At 30.3% G+C, this 16,821-nt stretch overlaps 1 protein-coding gene across 1 annotated transcript; it reads left to right on the forward strand.

Annotated features, from left to right (window-relative positions):
• Nucleotides 1-1,287: 1,287 nt before the first annotated feature.
• On the forward strand, nt 1,288-7,873 carry LOC144997557 (isoleucine--tRNA ligase, cytoplasmic-like). Its single transcript, XM_078957452.1, has 27 exons — nt 1,288-1,908; nt 2,016-2,081; nt 2,167-2,310; nt 2,397-2,605; nt 2,806-2,971; nt 3,063-3,176; nt 3,264-3,361; nt 3,476-3,554; nt 3,652-3,810; nt 3,933-4,022; nt 4,114-4,247; nt 4,354-4,513; nt 4,607-4,690; nt 4,810-5,022; nt 5,101-5,226; nt 5,302-5,439; nt 5,513-5,616; nt 5,707-5,770; nt 5,852-5,940; nt 6,034-6,175; nt 6,295-6,358; nt 6,443-6,510; nt 6,626-6,748; nt 6,820-6,885; nt 7,141-7,252; nt 7,522-7,613; nt 7,700-7,873. The coding sequence occupies exons 1-27, from the start codon at nt 1,375-1,377 to the stop codon at nt 7,805-7,807; spliced, it is 3,546 nt and encodes a 1,181-aa protein (XP_078813578.1). The 5' UTR covers nt 1,288-1,374; the 3' UTR covers nt 7,808-7,873.
• Nucleotides 7,874-16,821: the final 8,948 nt, after the last annotated feature.

Genomic DNA, 16,821 nt, shown 5'->3' on the forward strand with positions numbered 1-16,821 from the left:
TATGTGATTTTCGGAATTGTACTATGATATTATTTCACTATGATACACTTTTACTTGTTTTGATATGATTAATGGATGTTTTAAAATGAAGTAAAAATAAAAAATTTTGTCTAGAATTTTTGGGACGTTACATTTCATTATATGAAATACAATATTTATGTTCATAAAATATAAATTATAAGCTAAATAATTATCAAAATAATAAAATAGAATACAAGAATTTATGGAATTATTTTTAAAAAACAAAAATACATAAATAAAAACCAACACAAACAACCCTTGAAAATTTATAAAATTATACTTAGAATTTTATAAAAAGCAAAATCTCATAAAAATCCAAGAAGGCCTTTATGAATATGAAGCGCCAAGAAAACACTTTTCTCTCTCCCTCTTTTCCTTTAAAATTCGGTAATTACCTAGGTCCTCTCCCTATTTCCATGTAGTTACCCTCACTTCACTCATTAACATTCTTTCTTCACTTCATCTCCTTTCTCGAAGAAACTATTTCATATCAATGAAATATTAATACTCTTTTAAAATGGGATCCACTGCCACATCTACAAACCATTTTATATATTTTTAATAAAATTTATGTATATATTCTTAAATATTAATAATTAATAATTATTTAGTAACAAATTAACATAAAATACAATTATTTAGTGATACAAACATTTAAGTAAACACACACACATATATATATATATATATATATATATATATATATATATATATATATATATATATGTTTAACCAATGTTCTAAATAATGTAAGGCGTGACTTGACGACAATGTCAAACCTCAAACTTTTTTGAGCATTAACGAGTCTTGTCGTTTGTAAAACGTGATTTAAGACGGAAATTTTGTATATAATTCATATTTTTATATGTATTTTCAACTATTATTTATTTTTATATACATATATGAGGTAAGACGATATTTTGATAAAACTTGGTGGTACATACAAACTTTGGAGTGAGTTTTTTTGAACCTTGTGCTTAACCAATGATAGTTTTTTCAATAAAAAAAGTAAACAACCTATTTTAAACGTATTTTTATGTATATTCCAAATTCTTTGACAAAAGTCACTATTTAAATTCCAAATTCTTTGACAAAACAAACATTAAGATTGAAAAGAATGATATTAAAATTTGTCAACCAAATCCTTTGAAATCGACGAGAATTGGAAAGGAAACAATTAAGACTTAAAACGTGGGGACTACGTTATGTTTATCTTAGGCAAGTTACCATCTTTTCTACACTGGAACCAAAACCCCTGCATGAACACTTCTTTACTACCTTCTACCCTCACATTGTCCCTCATTCACTCTCTGTTTTCATAACGATTAGGGTTTTGATCGCAGTTTGCAAGCAATGGATGATGTATGTGAAGACGAAGCTTTCTCGTTCCCAGAACAAGAAGAGAAGATCTTACAATGGTGGACTCAAGTCAAAGCATTCGAAACCCAACTCGAGAAAACCAAACACCTACCGGAATACGTCTTCTACGATGGGCCTCCGTTTGCCACTGGTCTCCCTCACTACGGCCACATCCTTGCCGGAACAATCAAGGACATCGTCACTCGGTACCAGACCATGACCGGCCACCACGTTACACGGCGGTTCGGTTGGGACCGCCACGGGTTGCCGGTGGAGCATGAGATTGACGTCAAGCTTGGGATTAAGAGCAGAGAGGATGTGATTAAGATGGGGATTGACAATTATAATGAGGAATGTAGGAGTATTGTTACTCGATACGTTGGGGAGTGGGAGAAGGTAATTACAAGAACAGGAAGGTGGATTGATTTTAAGAATGATTATAAAACGATGGATCTGAATTTCATGGAGAGTGTTTGGTGGGTTTTTTCTCAGTTATTTAAGAAAAACCTTGTTTACAGAGGGTTTAAGGTTAGTTCTTCAATTCAGCATTCCTTGATCTGTTCAATGTCAATTCAATACACTATCTACTCTACAAAACGTTTAATTGTCTTCCTGTATTATCAATTATGTAACAGGTGATGCCCTACAGTACAGGTTGCAAGACTCCATTGTCCAATTTCGAGGCTAATTCAAACTACAAGGTTTGAATTGAAGTTTTCCTGTTTGCTAATTGCGATTCAAACAATTCTAATCCCCTTTGTATCACCTTTAATTTGTTGAGAGCAGGAAGTACCTGATCCTGAAATAATGGTGACATTTCCAATTGTTGATGATGAAGATGGTGCTGCATTTGTTGCATGGACAACCACACCATGGACACTCCCTAGCAATCTTGCACTTTGTGTCAACTCAAATTTTGTATATGTCAAGGTTAGCAGTGTAGAGTTGATCTATACTTCCATTTTGATTTTTGGAGTTAAAGAAATAGTTGATGTTAAGTCTATAAATGAAACCAGGTGAAGAGCAAATCGAATGGAAAAATCTATGTAGTTGCTGAATCTCGATTATCAGAGCTTCCAGTAGAAAAGGCAAAAAAAGGAACACCTAATGGAGCTGTGGATGACAAAACCAAGGGATCTAGTTCTAATGGTGTAAAGGCTAAAAACTCTGTGGTTGCTTATGAAGTGTTGGATAAATTTCAAGGATCTTCACTTGTGGGTAAAAAGTAAGTGTGTTTGTTGATTTGTTCTCCCTTATTCAATGTGTAAAAGACGTTAATATCCTCCTCATCCTTATCAGCAGAAAAAATATCATCTTGTCCAGCCTAAATGACTTTGAGAAGGAATACATTATCTTGCTTTTACTCAACTTAATCTTGTTTATTGGCACATTAATTAAATCTTGAATAATCCAATTTTGTTGCAGGTATGTGCCATTATTTGATTATTTCAAAGAATTCTCAGATGTGGCATTCAGAGTTGTTGCAGATGATTATGTAACTTCAGATAGTGGAACTGGAATTGTTCACTGTGCTCCAGCATTTGGTGAAGATGATTATCGTGTTTGTTTGGAAAATCAAATCATTCATAAGGTCTGAAATATGTTGATCACATATGCATTGTTTCTTTTATATATAATTTTTCAAATAACAAGATCTTACTTTTTCTTGTATATCATTCCAGGGAGAAAATCTAGTTATGGCAGTTGATGATGATGGCTGCTTTACAGAAAGAGTTACTGATTTCAGTGGTCGATATGTTAAAGAGGCAGATAAAGATATCATTCAAGCAGTTAAGGCAAGTATAGTTGAATGTTATATAATTAGCAACAGGGGCATTTATGTAAAATGATTATTTATTACCTTTTGTTATCAATGTATGCAGGATAAGGGCAGACTGGTCAAATCTGGAAGCCTTACACATTCATATCCTTTTTGTTGGAGATCTGATACCCCTCTCATCTACAGAGCAGTTCCCAGCTGGTACACTTTTTATACTCATCTTTTGTGCAAAAGACATGAATACCCTTCTCATCTTTATTATCTTAATGGGATAAAGTGGTATCATAATTAGTTTATTCTTGTTTCTTTGTCAAGGTTTGTAGCAGTGGAAAAGTTGAAAGACCAACTGCTTGAAAACAATGAGAAAACAAAATGGGTTCCTGCTTTTGTTAAGGTAGGTCATTTATACTGTTTGGTATAATTTAGTCAACAAAGGAATGGAATGACTCATTCCATTATATTTGCAATTCCATTCCATCTTAAAAATACAGGAAAAACGGTTTCACAATTGGCTGGAAAATGCAAGAGATTGGGCGATTAGTAGAAGCAGATTTTGGGGAACTCCTCTTCCTATTTGGATCAGTGAAGATGGTGTAGATATTCAAGTCATTGGTTCAGTTGAAGAACTTGAAAGACTTTCAGGGGTGAAAGTAAGTATAACTAGTAACTACACACAACACATCATGTATTTTGGATATAAATCCAATATGTAATTACAATGCACTTTTGTGGTTGTTTTAAAATATATAATATTATCATTTTTTTCACACAGGTTACTGATTTACATCGCCACAACATTGATCACATCACAATTCCTAGTCCTCGTGGTGAAAAGTTTGGTGTGCTTCATCGTGTAGAAGATGTAAGAAAATGAATCATATGTAATTCTCAGAATAAAGAGGAATATTCTTTTCTTGATTGATGAATTAATATTATTTGTTGCATGATTTCAGGTATTTGATTGTTGGTTTGAGAGTGGGTCAATGCCATATGCATATATCCACTACCCTTTTGAAAATGAAGAATTCTTTCAAAAGAATTTCCCTGGACATTTTGTTGCAGAGGGCTTAGATCAAACTCGTGGATGGTTTGTTTCTCTTCTCTTCTTTTATCTACTTTCATTGTAAGAAATGCTTTTTTCAAACAGAAAAGCTCCATTCATGTCTCTTTATCTTTGAAACAAAAAATGGCAGGTTTTACACTTTGATGGTGTTGTCAACTGCATTATTTGAGAAACCTGCATTTAGGAATCTCATCTGCAATGGCCTTGTTTTGGCTGAAGATGGTAAAAAGATGAGCAAAAGATTGAAGAACTATCCTTCTCCCATGGAAGTCATTGATGAATATGGAGCTGTAAGTTCTTAAAAAATTTTGATCTTGAACCCTAACTTATATCTAACCATTTTCAGAAATTATGACTGGAATTATAAATTTGTTTGTTTACAGGATGCACTAAGGTTATACATTATAAACTCTCCAGTAGTGCGTGCAGAGCCTTTACGTTTCAAAAAAGATGGAGTTTATAATGTTGTGAGTAATCAATCTTTATTACCTTATTAAATCTCCTTTTACCATAATGTCTCTTACAAATTTTCACCTTCTCTTTCTGTAATTTTGCTAATTTTTTAAGTGATTGATTACATATGCAGAAGAAAGATGTACTTTTACCATGGTACAATGCGTACAGATTCCTTATCCAAAATGCAAAAAGACTTGAAGTTGAAGGGCTTCCACCTTTTATTCCTCATACTCCAACCACTCTTCTCAACTCACCTAATTCCCTTGATAATTGGATCAACTCATCTACTCAAAGCCTTGTTCATTTTGTCACACAAGAAATGGATTCCTATCGACTCTATACAGTAATATATCTATACAGTATACACACACATATTCTTACATATAAATATCTAAATACTTATATGCTACTACTTTCACAGGTTGTTCCTTATCTCTTAAAGTTCATTGACAATTTGACCAATATATACGTAAGATTTAATCGTAAAAGACTTAAAGGTCGAACTGGAGAAGAAGATTGCAGAATTGCACTTTCAACTCTCTACCATGTATGCTTTTCATTTTTCTATTTAATTCATCATACATAATAATTACTTAATTAGTTTTATATTATATTACAATAGGTGCTTTTAACGTGTTGTAAAGTAATGGCTCCTTTCACACCCTTCTTCACTGAGGTTCTTTATCAAAACATGCGAAAAGTGGTTAATGGATCAGAGGAAAGCATTCACTTTTGTAGTTTCCCTCAAGTGGAAAGAAAGGTTTATACAAATCTTTTCATAGCAATCTTTTCTCCTTAATTCTTGCATTTAATGATTAATTATATTGTTTCAGGTAGGGAGTCGTATTGAACAAAGTGTTGAAAGAATGATGAAAGTTATCGATCTTGCACGTAATATTCGTGAGCTACACAATAAATCTCTCAAAATTCCACTCAGGTAATTAAGTAATTTCCACCTCTCTTTTACAACTATTTACGTAATTACCCTTTTCTTTACAACCGAGGCTAAATCATTAAATTGTTTCAGAGAAATGATTGTTGCACATACGGATACTGAGTTTCTCGATGACATTACTGGAAAACTGGGAGAGGTAGGTCAATTTTGTTTTTCTTGAATGGCAAAATGGTAATTAATTAACCTTTCATTTTATTTGGTTGAATTTTCACAACAGTATTTGTTAGAAGAGCTCAATGTTTTATCTGTTGTGCCATGTAACGATACTTCGATGTATGCTTGTTTACGTGCTGAACCTAATTTCAGGTACTTGTATTTATTTATTTATTTTCTCCTTTTCTTTTAGCACAATTTTATTTTCAAAAATATTATGAGTTTTATTTATGTTTAATTTTGTAGCGTGTTGGGAAAAAGACTGGGGAAGTCAATGCGAATAGTTGCTGAAGCAGTGAAGTCAATGTCACAAGAGGAAATTTTATGTTTTGAAAAATCAGGAGAAATTACTATTGCTAATCACTGCTTAAAGCTCTCGGATATCAAGGTACTTTGTTACATTTGCTTATTTTTCACTCTTGGGTAGATTTTTCAAAGTAATGTTAATAAAAGAGAGAAAAAAAAAAAGTACATGGATATTTTTAAAATGGAATTTTGGTCTTGTAGATCATTCGTGAGTTTAAACTCCCTGATGGGGTGACTGAAGAGGAAATGGGTGGATATGCTGATGGTGAGGAAACGTGACATCTTTTTTATAATTAAAAAAAAAAGTTTAATTAATATTTTTGTTAAAATATTATTTTTAACTTTTTAGGCGATGTAACGGTGGTACTGGATTTACGCCCTGATGACTCCTTGTTTGAAGCTGGTTTTGCTCGTCTGGTATTTTACTAAATCGATAACGACATTTGGTAGATAATTATGGTTTATAATTTATATAATTTGAGACATTAATTTAATTTCTGATGAAAATTCCTCTTGATTATTATATTTATAGGTTGTTAATCGTATCCAAAAGTTAAGGAAAGATTCTAAACTTAAACCCACCGACATTGTGGAGGTCTACTTCAAGTCATTGGATGAAGGCACATCACTCTCTTCCAAAATTTTAAAATCTCAGGTGATTAAATTTAATTCTTGATGATAATTATAATTCTAATAATAATTATTATTATTTGTACCTTTTTACAGGAAGCATACATCAAAGAGGCGATAGGTTCTCCTTTACTTGACTATCGTCTGTGTCCTGACAATGCTGTAAGATTACTATATGTAATAATTATTGCTTGTGAATTGTGATGCTATATTTAAAATTAAATTGATACTAATTTATGATGTATATTGAATTAATTATTTATTTAAAAAAAGTAAATAGTGTTATATTGTAAAAAGCCAATTGTTATTGGAAATCTTTAAAAGTTAAAAAATGGAATATGTCTAGAGTATTGGTGTAATACGTTAGAGAGAATTACTGTTTACACTTTTTTTTTTTTTTTAATTATTGTTTTGTAGGTAATTGTTGTTAAGGAGACGTACCACAATATTTCACATTGTGACTTTGAGATCATTTTGTCAACACCAACTTTAACATTCAACGATAATGCAATCCTTCATTTATATACAGGTCAACTCTCTCTCTCTCTCTTTTAATTTGCTCCTTTTTTTTATTTATTTATGAATTTCATGATTAACTAATATGTTATATAATTATAATATACAAGTATTATGAAAGATGCAAATGCGTGTTTGGATAAGGTGATAAAACCACACCTTTTTTTGTCTTAAACAAATTGCAATCCACTCTCCTTTTAACAAATTTCATAAAAAAAAGCAGCCTATTGCACAAATTATAATAATTTTTTAATAAAGCACAAATCGATTTCTTCAAAACAGGGAATGCGAAATATGCAGAGGCATTGAAGGTATATTTGTTATCGAGGGACCACTCTAATCTGAAGTTAGAATTTCGACGAGGAAATTGCAAGGTTTTGTTTTCAAAATGTTTTTTTTTTAATTATTATTTATTTTTGCGAATTTAAAAGGCGATTAATTAGTTTTTATTGTGTTATAGATTAAAGTGGATTGCATTGAAAATCAGCCAGCTGTAGATGTGGTCTTGGGGGAACATGTGTTCTTGACAGTTGGGGATTATTACTCCCCAACCACCAACAACAATTGATGAATATAATAGTGTTTTGGTCTTTGTAATAGACTAATAGTTAATAGTAAGATGGTGTTGTTTTTATAGATTTGGCAGTTTTTTGGTTTAATTTATACACACAACAAGGGGTCAATAGATTTTGCTTAATTTTAGCTCTAATTTGATAAAGATTTCGTTTTGTGTTCTTAAGATTTTTGTAAACCAATATTCACAATTACCTCAATACACCGATACAAAATTCATACAAATATCTTTGTCTATTGAAGTATTAACAATATTTTAATATCTCCATGCCCAACATGAAAGTACAAGAATTTGATGAGTAAAAAAAAATGAATACAGGAAGAATAAGCAAAAAAATGGAATGAGGGCGCAGATCAACTTTTCAAAATAAGTAATATTTTGAGGACATCAATATAGAGGAAGAGGAGTAACACTTTCATAAAGCCGCAAAATACCTCAATGGAAAGGAAAGAAAATATTATCCTTAAGGAAACAGATTTTGAAGAACATCTACAAAGAGATCATTTTAGAATCGAATTTCGTAGGTGTGAAAAAGATGAAGGTGATAAACCAAAAAATGGATAGATGAAAAGTTGTGCTAAAGATTTGCATGATCATTTGAATGCGTTGAATGCGATTCTGTGTTGAATGTGAATTTCAAATCGTATGAATGAAATCACAAAATAAAGTTAGGAATGATTTTTAACATTTTTAACAGTAACCTGTTGTGATTTTTTCGTGTTGTAAATATCTTTTAATTTATTTTTTATTCACTATCAAGGTGATGGATTTTATAAACAATTTAATCCAGAAATAGTTAAACTATAATTATTCTAATTTGAATATGTTTAAGTATAGTAATAAAACATTTTAAAGATTGTTTTCTATAACTAAGAAAATTATGTTTCTATTTTTGAAATCTCATAAAACATAACATAACGTTTTTTTGGCTTAACATATTACGTCATTAAGTCAAACAAAACAATAATGTATAATTTTTCATATTAAATGCTTAACCTAATAACTTGTACTCGATCCTCAACAAGCTCTACAAACTGCAATAGCTCTGTTATTTTTTTACAAATTATAGAAAACATACTTACCATGTAAAAAGAACTTTTATTTAAACTACAACTTAATTTTTTTTATCGGTAACAACAATATACAACACTTAATATCAACATTCTTGCCTACATATTACTACATGACTATATAAAAAGTAGGCTAAAAAGTTAAAATCTAAATTGAGAATGATCTTATTTCCTTAAATATAAGATTTACGGTAATATAGACATTTTTTTTTCTTTGATTCTTAAATTTTCTATGTGGTTGTTTTTATATGTTAGAATCAAATTGCATAATTACAATTAACAATTTTTTTTATTAAACTTTGTATGTAGGTATGAAACAACAATAAGTATATTTTTGAAGAATCATTGTTCAACATAATTTGCATAATCTAAATACATGTTAATTTAGTTCATTTCATATACTTTCATGTAATATTGGATTATTTTGTCATGTTACATTCTAATTATATGTTTTTTTTTCTAGATTTTTAGCATTATGTGTTTTTGATGTTTGCAACTTTGTAGTGTTATGTGTTTTTTTGTCTCGTTCTTAGGTTTTTCTATCTCTATAGGGCTTCATTTTATTATTATTATTATTATTATTATTATTATTATTATTGTAAACTATCGATTCAATCTATTGCACTTTGTTATGATTTTTATCAGCATGATAAGATTATAATAAATTGTCAATTTCTTGATCTTTAAAAAAAAAGATGTTCTAACTGGATTATCATCTACTACTGTGGTATTTTATTTTGTTGATTAAGCGATCTATGATTTGGCTATGAGATCGGAGGGTGTGGGAGGGAAGCTTCCCTCACTTTTTGTAGGCCATACCCTCATTTCCGTCACTTTTCTTTCCCTCACCTAAAAGCCAAGGAATGGGTGGGAAGCCCTTCCCCCACTTTTTTTTTTTTTTTTTTTTTTTTTTTTTTTTTTTTTTTTTTTAATATAGTTCATACATATATTATACTCATTTTGTAGGGAATTAAAAACAATGAGTTTTGATGTATATTTTATATTTTTTTTAGTAGGTATATAATTTTATAAATATTAAATAAGATAAAAAGAAAAAAAAACCTGACCAATAGCATGAAGGGAGAGATTGCGGCACCCCCTCCCCCCATCTCTTTCCCGCACCCTTTTTCCCTCACGTTTCCCTCACTAACGAAGTGGTGTGCAGGAGTGAGGGAAGCTTCCCTCACCCCTTTCTCGTACCCACTCCGTCTAGCTTGATGGTTTTTACAGATTATGTTTGGACTGATAATTGTTCCTGTCATCAAAAAATACATCCAACGAAAAGTGTTTTTTTTTTTAACAAATACCCTCATCCAACTTTAAAGGATATTTTTTCATCTTTGATGGCATGTAACAGAATTTTGGCTAAATTTTTTAATTTTGTTAGCATATAACAGATTACAACTTAAATAACGATATTATATATTTGGGCAATCAGGTTTTCGTCGCTTCTTAAATTATGCAGAAAGTGGTCCAATTTGGTATTATTGATCTCTCAAAAGGCAAGTCTCATGTATCTTTTAGTATATCCATTAAGTTTAATAGTAACTCAATAGTTTCTTGTCTATATTTGTTTTAAAAAAAATGTTGAATCTTGATTTAATGAATGCAAATAAGCAGGTAGTAAAGGTGCAAGATATTAAATATGGGATGATCATGGCTATGTCAATCCAAAATAAAATTTTAAGGTAACAAATGTTAAATTTAATAGATAAGCACTTGTAATGCAGAATACATATTATATTTCCCAAATAAATAACCAAATGCTAACCTCATACCCAAATAACTTATATTTTAACTAACATCAATAAATTATGATTATAGTGTCTTGATTTTTAATTATACATTATAGAGAGTCGGTTAATATATAATCATTATCTTTATATTCGCATCGTTTTTGAACTACAAAAACTATATTCAAATAATAAAAATGAAATGGAACATATACAATGGTAATAATGTAAAAATAACCTTCAAATTTGGTCTAATACAAAAAGTAGTTTAAAACTTATTTCTAAAAGCAACAAGATATAACAACGATTTCAAAAAGAAACAAGAAATTGCAACGAACTTTTCAAAACTATCAAGAATATATAATATATGATGATAATAATGATAGAAAAACACCGAGTTTGGTTTTATATGAAAAAAGTAATTTTATATGAAAGTAGGATTGTAGTAATATTAAAAGAACATATATGTTTTTTATCTGATGCAAAAGTGATCGAAATATACTTCTAAATCGGTAAGAAATAACAATGAACTTTTAATTCATTTTGAATAACCATTTAATAGCTATATGTAAAAGATATAAATACTCAACAGTTAAGACCATCGACCTTACTCAAACGATCGCATACGTCTTGAAGTAAGCATTCATTTTTCCATTATTTTATCATTATCATAAAATAAAAAAAGACATCATCATGTGTTTAAATTGTTTAATTCGTCTTATAATAACAAGTAAGTTGTGTGCCAATTATGTATTTTGACATTTTCAATGAGTCACGGGCAATATCTAAATCGAACAAATATAACTGTTTTTATATTTATTTGTTATAGTGTCTTTATATTTAATATTGTAGGGGGTTTATGTGGTTCCTTTCGAATAAACATAAATAAGTTTCTATTTTTTGAAATTAACAATTGTATTTTGCAATATAACCATGAAAACAATGTATTTTGAAAGTACATTGTTAATGTTGGATTATACTTGCGTAGATCCGTTTTCGCGCATGGTTAGCTATATATAGCTGTTTCCCATGTCACAAGTAAAAAAAGTTTAAAGGTACTTTGTAACGAGCAATGTCGTTCAACTAATAAAACAAAAAATATTGTTTACGAAGAGGTCCTTCAACGACTATATATATTTACCAACTTCAGTATATTTTCTACACATTTCAGTAATACCAATAACCCTGATTTTCTTGTAATTATTATGCAATATCAATATACAATTATATTATCTTTATGCGCTCCCCATATTTAACGCGAGTCATAATCTAGTTATTTTCTAGTTCTATAGAACATTCATATCTTTCTTTTGGCAAACTTTATATAATAATGTAGATGTAGATATTTCCTTATGTATTTTTTATTGTACCGAAAAAAAACTTTATTTTATTTCAAAATTTTTTAAACCTATCGTTATAAAAGATAATTTTTAAAGTAAATAAGGTTTATTGTTTTCACAGTTTAATTAAAGTAAATAAAAAGATAATACAAATTATTAACATTGCAAAGATAATTTGTTTTATTTTCGCTAATATAATTTGTAAATAGTTAAATATTGTCAATATAAACATACATATTTTCTATAAAGTGGTTTTGAGTTGTTAAAAATAAAAGTTGATTTAAAACTTATAAAGCTGTGTTTGCTATTAGGTGGTATATAGAACCCTATTTATAACCAAAATATTTTGATAAAAGTTTAATTAAGTAAAATATAATTTTATCATCTCTATGGAAATGACCGCATAATTTCTTTTGGAGTTATTACTTAAAATTCTTAACATATCATTTCTTTGAAAACTCATATCGAGTTGACGACATTGTAGTATAATATACATAAATTTATAGTTTAACAAATTATTTAAAAATAAAGAGTAGTTTTGGAACTTCATAAAAATAAAAATAGTTTTAGAAACTCATACAAATATTATATTTTATAAGTAAAAAGCTAATTAAATCTGAAAACAAACTAAAAATATATATCCGAAACTTAAATATGGTGAAACAAAAAAAATAATGTTTTATTTAATTAAAGAAAAATATTTAGTGGTTTGTTGACATGACTAACGAATTTTGTTAGTCGTGCTAAAAAAGAAAGACATGAATAATAACGAATGATAACTGAACGGAAAAAATAACCAATTGGAACCATTTACCAAAAACCAAATTACACATTAAATCGAACAATATTTGTTTGATTATGGTTAATTTTGATTTTAAAAAAAACTCAAAAAACTATTCAGTTATTTCAACAAGATATACAACTAGACATTATTGGGTAGATTTAAAAAGTCCTTATTGAAAATTAATTTGAATGTCATAGTACAAAAAATAAAGTGAAATGGAAAAATCAATACCAAATGACTGCATTTGAAGTGTTTATGCAGATGAGTTATGAAGTGAAACAATCTATATCCATCGGAAAACTATAAGCTATAAACATTCACCAATGACGATTAATAGATGCAAGTGATGTATAAAATACAAATGTGTCAATACAATACAAATTTATTTTATTCATAACTATTAAATGCTAAAAGCAAAATTAAAAAACCAAAAGCCCTAAATGCTAAAATCTAAACATTAACATCATAAACATAAACATTAAAGGATTGAACCCTATGACTACACCGCTAAGATCAAGTAACCAAATTTTTGATAAAAATATTATTAAAGTAATTAATGGTTATTAACTATTTCGATACGTGTTTCATTGGAATACGATGGAATACCATATGTTTCCAAAATGAAATCATATGCGACCCACCAAAAATAAATGTTGAAAATGAAACGTTCACCCCCGAACTTAATGTCTTGCACACGAAAACTATTCGCCGCCCGCTGCAGCGGGTAGCGGGTATTGTACTAGTGTATATATATATATATATATATATATATATATATATATATATATATATATATATATATATATATATATAAAGTATATTCAATATTTCTTGAAATTTAGGAGGTATCACTATTTAAACATAATGTACAATAATATTAAGCTTACAATCTTTATCGTATACACGTATCTAAATTTATCTTATAGTACCTAAATGTATATTACGGTATTACCTTCTCTTTAGATGTCACCCTAATCTCCTATGCACACAAAAATTGCTACCAAACATCTCATCCGTCTCTCTCCTTGGTTACTTTAGTCTCCGACAACCCTCTGTTACCACCAACTTCTTCACATTGCCGATACAATCTAGAAGACTTTCATATGCCATTCCTTTCCCCATTCACCCTCACGACATCAACCAAATGTTCTGTCGTCTCAACTAGACAACCAATGCTTTAGGAATCTGTGACATCTCCATTTTCACGGCCAGAAAAGACCGATTTTGTTTATGCATTGTTTAAAAATCAAAGTAATATTTTAAATAAAAGTGTTGCGGAATTTGTACCAAAACAATATTATGATAAATATTTATCAAAAGCATTTCCTTAGAAATGTATTTCATTAAAAAGACTCGGGATGTCATGTTCGATACAGTACATAAGTATAAACAATACAACATAGGCCTTACTACATTATTTCATATCTACAGGCCTATATTCGTAATCCCGCGTCCAAAACATCACATCTATGCTCATGCGCCACTACCTGTAATACAAGAAACTGAGTGGGTCAGACTTGGGAGCCTGGTGAGCACATAGAGTTTTCAACCCACAATAAATAAGTTTATTAACTTTATCAAACCAAATAAACCTGATTACCCATTCTCGTTATCCTCACTTTACGTCCCTAAGACATCTAACACAAGGGACCTAGTCTAAAGACGATCATCGGGATGGACACTACTGCTAAGGGGATTCCTCAACAATAAATGTCCTTAAGGCAACCATGTGGGGGATGGAGTACATCTGGTGAGCATACAGTTCAATTAAACACATAGTTCAAATAAACACCTACAAGTTGCGAGCTTGCTAGCGTTCCATTGGACTATCTAGAATAGTCCGTGGTCGTCATCTATACTCCGCTAGATGACTGGATCATCAATAACATCTATAATGAGGCCTCTCATTATTTTATTTTGTCACACAGCAACTATTACATCTACCGATGGTTTACCCAACACATTTTGTAGATATAAAGTACATATACAGTTTAAATCATTGAAAACATGTATAAAACGTTCATCCATCATAGATAGCAAGTATTCAGATAATATGCACACATAGCACGTAATTTATATAAAATACTTCATATCTATGTGTAAGCTGAAAGTAACTATGCACTCACTTGGTAAGGTGGTGACTCGGCACTCGGACAGCACTTCGTTACTTCTTAAAACAATTTTTCCTTGACCAAAACCTAGTATTAATACCACTAGAGTTTAGTTTTAACGTTAATCGCGACTAATTAATAATCTAGTTATTATTACTATTATATAATCGTTAAATAACACTCAATATAACTCATAATAATAGCCCAAATAATTATTTTAAGGTCCTAATAATGTTACTATATTTAAATAAAAGCTATATTAAATATAGTATCGGCGTAACTCACTTACAGCGGGTTTTTATTAAAAACCAAGCTTCGCTGGAGCAGCGTTTCCAAGCCGAAAGCTTTTCTTCTCAGAGATGTCGAGCGCTCCGGGGCTTTCTTCTCGTGCTAGGGAGGTTCCCTAGACTTGGGAGGGGTTTAGGGAGGTTAGCGAGAAGTTAGAGATAGAAAGAAAGGTTTGAAGGTGTGAGGAAATTATGAAGAGTTCATCTCTTATTTATAGGAATTGTATAGTAAAATAGTCTCCAAGCTTCGTCCGTAACTTTTGCATACGAGCTCCGTTTTTGTCTGTCTTTTTACCGTTGAGTTCCTATTAATGAGATCTTTAACTTTCATTTAGATCTCGTTGGCTAATTCTCATTCTATCTCGGATTTACAAAACTGTAACGAATTCGCCGCACTCGAAAAGTAGAGACTAAGCTTCGTCCATAACTTTCGCATACGAGCTCTGTTTTTGTCTGTCTTTTTACCGTTGAGTTCCAATTAATGAGATCCTCAACTTTCATTTAGACCTCGTTGGCTAATTCTCACTCTATCTCAGATTTACAAAAGTATATCGAATTCGCAACGCTCGAAGAGTACGGACTAAGCTTTGTCCATATCTTTCGCATACGAGCTCCGTTTTCGATTGTATTTTTATCGTTTAACTCCTATTAATGATATATTCGTATATCGTTTAGATTATTTTGGCTAAAAATCGACCGATCTAAAATTCAGATTTCAGGCTGTGCACTGCTGTGCTAAATCTTAGAAAAATCATAACTTCCTCATACGAAGTCAGATTTGGATGTTCTTTTTATGCACACTATCGGTTTAACATATACTACGAATTTCGTTTAGAGCGCTAAGGCTAAATCTAGCTCTATCGTAAATTCACTATTTACGCCTCCCGGTATCGTGTCGGTTCCATCGCGAAACTTCGACGGGTCATAACTTCTTCGTTAAAACTCGGATTTCGATGCTCTTTATATGTACGAAAACGTTGTAACATATACTAAAACTTGGTTGAGATTATTTATTCTTAATAATCTTTTGTTGAAAAGTCGTTTTCGACCCCTATTGCCTCTAAATTGACTAGCCCGGATCTACGGGCGTTACAGAATCTTCCTCTGGTGATGGAGTCTGTCACCCCCTCTGTTTTAAACACCTCCATCTCCTCTTTATACCATAAACTATAACCCTAAACCTAATTCTCCTCCACCATAGCCATATATCTCTAGAAAGATCACAAACACACACACACACTATTCAACATAAATAAACCCCAAACTAGGAACCAACAGAGCACCACTGCATGTCTCTCTCTCTCTCTCTATGTGTATATATATATATATATATATATATATATATATATATATATATATATATATAGGTAAGTTCAATTGAGAAAATAAAAAAAGGTTAAGAATGGAGGAATCATTCTCAGCCACTTATTTATTTTTGCCGCAAAAACCTTCATCGTACCGGTGGAAATGGGAAAGGAATACACATGTGTTTTCCAATAAAACATATTTCCTTAAACTTTGTTAATCGTTACCTTAAGATATATAAAAACATAGGTTTTTTTTTTCGTTTTTTTTTTTTAAAATTTTTAAGGAGCTATTTTTATCAAAAATGGTTTTAAATATATTAAAATTTATAATATTTTATTCTCTATAAATAGACATCCATATTGCAATATTCTCTCT

This window comes from Lactuca saligna, chromosome 5, assembly GCF_052625555.1.
Source record: "Lactuca saligna cultivar CGN05327 chromosome 5, ASM5262555v1, whole genome shotgun sequence".
In the NCBI taxonomy this organism is placed as follows: Eukaryota; Viridiplantae; Streptophyta; class Magnoliopsida; order Asterales; family Asteraceae; genus Lactuca; species Lactuca saligna.